Genomic DNA, 5,691 nt, shown 5'->3' with positions numbered 1-5,691 from the left:
GATAGATAGATAGATAGATAGATAGATAGATAGATAGATAGATAGATAGATAGATAGATAGATAGATAGATCTAGATAGATGATAGATAGATAGATAGATAGATAGATAGATAGATAGATAGATAGATAGATAGATAGATAGATAGATAGATAGATAGATAGATAGATAGATAGATAGTCATATGATCCGGACAACTCCCTCTCGCTGCTGCTGCTGGACTCCTCCAACTCTGCCCGCTCCGCCACCTTGGTGTCCCGCCTCCCAGGGCAGCAGGGGCCTCAGACACTTGAACGGCGGAGGGGCGGTGGCCCCTGCCGACCCGCTCCTTCTGGATGGATAGCTGTCCGATTCTCTCTGGGCACAGCTCTGTCCAATCCAGGTCGTCATCCCTGACCCCCTGTTGCTGCCCTGCTTTTGTCCCTTCCCCACTCCCCCCAGTGTTCCTTGTGCTCATCCTTTCCTCCCTCCCTCCTGGCCCCTCCCCCCTACATAATTGAGAACACCGCCCCCCAGAACAGGCTGTGGTCCCCGCTACTCCTTCCGGATCGGGGCAGGGGGTCACCGGGTGGCTCCGTTTAGGCCGCCGGGCTCGGATGTCCAGGCGTCGATTTGGCACGGGCGGGTGTGCTCCTGCCAGCTCTGCTGCTGCCGCCACTCAGGGAGAGCATGCAGGGCGGTGGTGGCGTTTCTCCGGCTGAAGCTGTTGTCCTCGGCTGTTCTTTCTTGGTACCCGCCGGGCTCCAGGTAAGCAGCGGAGGACCCGGGGAGGAGTCTTATGGCGGCACTGGGAGTCCTGACGGCGGTGTGGGGGTGGAGGGTGTCCCGATGGCGGGATGGATAGATAGATGGATGGATCGATGGACGGACGGACGATAGGTAGATAGATTGATAGGTAGATAGATTGATAGGAAGGTAGGTAGATAGAAGAAGAAGAAGAGATTGGATTTATACCCCGCCCTTCACTACCCAAAGGTGTCTCAGAGCGGCTTACAAACTCCTTTCCCTTCCCCTCCCCACAACAGACACCCTGTGAGGTAGGTGGGGCTGAGAGAGCTCTGAGAGAAAATGCTCTTTTTCAAGAACAGCTGTGCCAGAACTATGGCTTGCCCAAGGTCATCCAGCCAGCTGCAGGTGGAGGAGGAGTGGGGAATCAAACCCGGTTCTCCCAGATTAGAGTCCGCGCACTCAACCACGACACCAAACTGGCTCTCCTGTGTGTCGCTTCCCTGTGTTGAAGCCCCTCTGGAATGTTTGTAGCAGCAAAGTAAATTTCTTTAGAACCTGGCTCACGTCAACTTTACCCAAGCTGCAACCATTTCCACTTCAAATCAGGCCACGTAGCTCCTTGGAAACAAATAGTTTGTGACATCAGGAAACATCCATCTGTTAGTATTGCATTTTGAAGTCTGGACCCTGATTTATATCTTCTGTGGGCAAGAGCTGACGGGTGTGTGCTTGCGGTCAGCACACAGTGAGTTTGGGTGGTTGCAGTTGTTCTTGGATTGCTTAATGCTGTGGGTTTTGAAAACAGTCCCTGGATCATTTTGCTGGTTGCTCTTGCTTTGTAAACAGCAGAATGCTGTGTTTGCACATTGTTGGCTATTGTGTTCTTGTTGCACCACTATGGCCATTGTTTGCAACCGGATTTTCCTGTGTGGCTCCGAGTGGACAAGCCAGTTCGGTTGCAACAGCAGCACAATAATATCCAACAAGGTGTCGATGCAGTCAATGCAAACGGAACCTTTTGCACATTCCAGGTGGTGGATTCCCCCCTCCCCAAAGCACCATCAATAATCAGAAAAAGAAAACCAACGAAAGCCTTGTTCATACCAGCTATTTACTGCCTCTCTTACATCTAGTCTATATTTTAGATACTGAAAATACCTAATTTCAGAGGGTAGCCATGTTGGTCCACAGTAGGACAGCTAGATTTGAACCGGGTAGCACCCCAGACACCAAGATTTTTTGGAGCTTTTGCGGGTCAATGCTCCCTTTGTCAGATACTTGCATCCAACAAAGGGAGCTTTGACATTCAAAAACTCATACCCCAAAAAAATCTTGTTTGTCTCTAAGGCAGAGGTGTCAAACATGCGGCCCCAGGGGCCGGATCAGGCCCCCGGAGGGCTTCTATCAGGCCTGCAGTGGAACTGGCTGTCTTCTGCTTCTTCTTCCAGTTCTGCTGCTGCTGCGTCATCATAGGTTTGCAGCTTACAGATACGCACCTGAACAGCATACTCAAGATTGCAACAGGACAGATATTTTGATGCAATAATTCAGAGCAAGAGGTGTCAGTTACCAGACACTGTTAAAAAAACAAAATATTGCAAGAGTGCTGATGTTTTAAGCATTAAGTTAAAAAAAACCCTTTGTGTTTGTGTCCTTTATAAAGTTTATCTCTCCGCTACCTGGCATTACATTTTATGACACACACGGCCCGGCCCAACAAGGTCTCATTTATGAGTTCGACACCCCTGCTCTAAGGTGCTACTGGAACGGAATCTAACTGAAAATGCCTCAGAAAGCACTTTGGTATTAGGGCTAATCTTAAAATGAAGTTTTAATGAATGGCTTATCTTAAAATGAAGTTCAGGGGTTAATATATACAGGATCAGTTAGAGAGATGAGCAGGGTCAGGCCCCAGGCGAGAGATCAAGGAACAAGGACAAAGGCCGCTATTGAGGAAATCAAGTAGGAATTAGTCCACTGAATGCCCGAAAAGGGGCCACTCGCACAACGGCACGTGGAGATCCTGCTGAGAAAGAGTTTGGTGTAATCAGGAAAATGAAAGCATTTGTGTAATTAGTGTTAACGGGGCCAAAAATGTTCAGCTGAGCTAGGCGTAATGTTCACTCCCTGTGATCTGCAAGAGGTAGATCTGCTGCACCCAACGTTAACCACAGCTGCACAAAATACTAGCAACCCACAGTGTAGACGGGGGTCTAAGCCACTGGCTTGAAAACGACTTCATCTGTTTTTACAAGATCGCACACCATGATCCACCTTACACATTAGCTTCCCTTTCAATTCGTTTCATTTCAGATCTTGGGTTTTTTTTATTATTATTTTGCTCCTCGCTTCTTGGCCCTCTTGCTCCGTATGAAATATTGAAGCGAGGCGTTAAATAATCAAAGGGAGGTGACAATAATTTAAGGCACAGTTCAATTTTCACTTAAAGATAGCTCGTAACTCTTTCCATCGGGTACGGTCTTTACAATACTATCGATCCGTTTCTTTTCTGTAGGGGAGTCGTCAACAGAAAACCCATTTATTGGGCTTTCAAAAGCAACAAATAACAGGACACTGGGCAAACAAATAATAATTCCATTTGCGATTGAGGCTCAAATAATAAAAATACCCCGTCTTCCAAGTCCAGCGGACTGCCCTTATAACAAATGCCTCCTAGCCCAGTCTCCTTTTTTTCTTTTCAAGGTTACATTTCAAAACCCACAAGCCAGAAATCCACAAGAGAGTGCATAAAATGGCCTTTTTGTATCTAGCTGAAAAGCAGGTAGTACAGGTCAGATGCATCTCTGTAATCAGTATGCAAGAATTCGTTGGGTGGATCTTACCTCCGTGCTCCCTTGGTTTGGCTTAGAAACAGGTCATGTTTTGGATTGTGACTGTTATGATTTCATATATGGAAGCTAGATTCGAGTCCGGTAAGCACACTAGAGACCCAACCGGCTTTTCGCGGTCTGAGCTTTCGGGACTGTTTTGACTCTCGAAAGCTCAAACCCCGAAAATTCGGTTGGTCTCTAATGTGCTTAACGGACACGAATTTAGCTGTTCTGCTGCGGATCAATACGGCTGCTCTCTGAAACTACATATGGAAGCGTGTACTGTGTGAAAGAGGAAGATGCAAGGGAATCTAGTACCGTCGTGATTGTCTCCCCTTTCTAAAATTAAAATTAAATGTTGTCATTGTTTGAGAAGGAGGTGCCTGAGGGAAATAGACATTCAGAGTACTTACTGGTGATTAGATTTGTCTCGTCGCCTCCTTTTCTTCTCTTCGTCTTCGCTTTTCCTTTTCGATTGAGAATTGTTCCCCGAACGGCTGGCATAATACTGGTTTATTCACCTGTTAAATTTTTCTCGGTACGAATTTGGTTATATCAATGTACCGGATGAAAAAAAGAAAGGAAACAGGTAGGATGACATTAATATGAACCTTAAAGCTAAACGTTTGGGGGGGGGTTTTTGCCTCAGATGGTTGAAGTCCTAAGTCAGCTGATCATCGACTACCCGGAAGTGAAACGCTGGATTTTCAAGGTGGATAACGACTTTGGGGGGAACGGCACCGCCTACTGTGATGTCACTGCACACCTCAAATGTTACCCGTGGGTCCAGAAAGAGCACCGGAGGTACAGCTCCGAGGTCTGGCAGAAGAAATGGGCTCATGTAAGTCCCTGTGTCCTTTTTGGACTTACTATGTTTCGAATGTCATCTGCTGCCTCCTAGTTTTAATATTAGGTGTGCTTTTTAAGTTTGTTTATTTTTGTATTGGCAGCCACCCTTCAAGATTAAAAAAAAAAAAAGCCTAACGACATCATAGTAATAACAATGAAATTCCTTGATACGTGGCAATTGACATGAAATACGAGGACAATAATACAGCAAGGAGCAGGGATGCAGAACAAGATATACCCCCTTCAGCCCCCAAGTGCTCGGTGGGGTTGCCGTTCCCCAGTTGGGGGCAGGGGATTCCCTGGTTTTGCCCCCCCAAAAAAACAGCAATGTAGCTGGAAATAAACGTGACGTCCCTACGTCACCTAGAAGTGACATAGGCATGTCGGTAACATTGGGGGGCAACGTCAGGGCCGGCTCACTCACTAGGCGAACTAGGCGGTCGCCTAGAGCAGGATGGCCCTTAGGGGCCCCAAACTGCCCCCGCCTCATACTCTGGGAGTTTCTTGATTATTTGTGTTTTTCATTCTTCCTAAAATGCATTTATATTTGAAAATTGGTGGGCGCACGGGGGGGGGGGCAGAAGGGATCCTCGCCTAGGGTGCAAAATAAGCTGGAGCCGGCCCTGGGCAACGTTCTGGTTTTTGGGCAAAACTCTATGGTTTGAGGCTGATCTTACGACTCCTGGAAGGCCACCCCATCCCCCACCGACATTTCCAACGGGCCTGGGCAACCCTACTGCTTGGCAGGTTTTCACAAGCCCTTGGCAGGTTTTTACAAACCCACAAATGCTTCTGTGGAATGAGTGGGGCAGGCCCCTCCAGGTTTGGGGTGGTGGTGGTTAAGTGCGTGGACTCTAATCTGGGAGGACCGGGTTTGATTCCCCACTCCTCCACTTGCAGCTGCTGGGTGACCTTGGGTCAGTCACAAGTTCTGTCAGAGCTGTTCTCTCAAGGACAGTTCTGGAAAAAGCTCTCTCAGCCCCACCTACCTCACAGGGTGTCTGTTGTGGGGACGGGGAGGGAAAGGAGTTTGTAAGCCGCTCTGAGACTCCGAGTGAAGGGCGGGTTATAAATCCAATCTCCTCCTCCTCCTCCTCTTCTTCCTCCTCCTCCTCCTCCCCCTCCTCCTCCTCCTTTTCTTCTTCTGATTGGCATAGTACCCTCAGAAGCTAATGGAACATGGAGGGAGACTTTGCCAAAGGATATTAGTAGACTTGGGTAAAAGAGGCAGGATTCCCTCCCGGGTCCAGTCCCTCGTGGCTTGAAAGGCCAAAAGCAACTCTT

At 47.9% G+C, this 5,691-nt stretch overlaps 1 protein-coding gene across 1 annotated transcript in view; it reads left to right on the top strand.

Moving 5' to 3' along the window:
* The window catches only part of IQCH (IQ motif containing H), a 129,100-nt gene that overhangs the window by 62,129 nt on the left and 61,280 nt on the right, over positions 1-5,691 (top strand). The window contains exon 15 of the mRNA XM_015414596.1: positions 4,208-4,399. Coding sequence (XP_015270082.1) covers positions 4,208-4,399 — 192 coding nt within the window. The remainder of the gene's footprint in view (positions 1-4,207; positions 4,400-5,691) is intronic.

The sequence above is a fragment of the Gekko japonicus genome, unplaced genomic scaffold, assembly GCF_001447785.1.
Source record: "Gekko japonicus isolate JY-2015 unplaced genomic scaffold, Gekko_japonicus_V1.1 scaffold698, whole genome shotgun sequence".
Lineage (NCBI taxonomy): Eukaryota > Metazoa > Chordata > Lepidosauria > Squamata > Gekkonidae > Gekko > Gekko japonicus.
The sequence above is the reverse complement of the archived record's forward strand: the minus strand, read 5'-3'. Positions and strand labels throughout refer to the sequence as shown.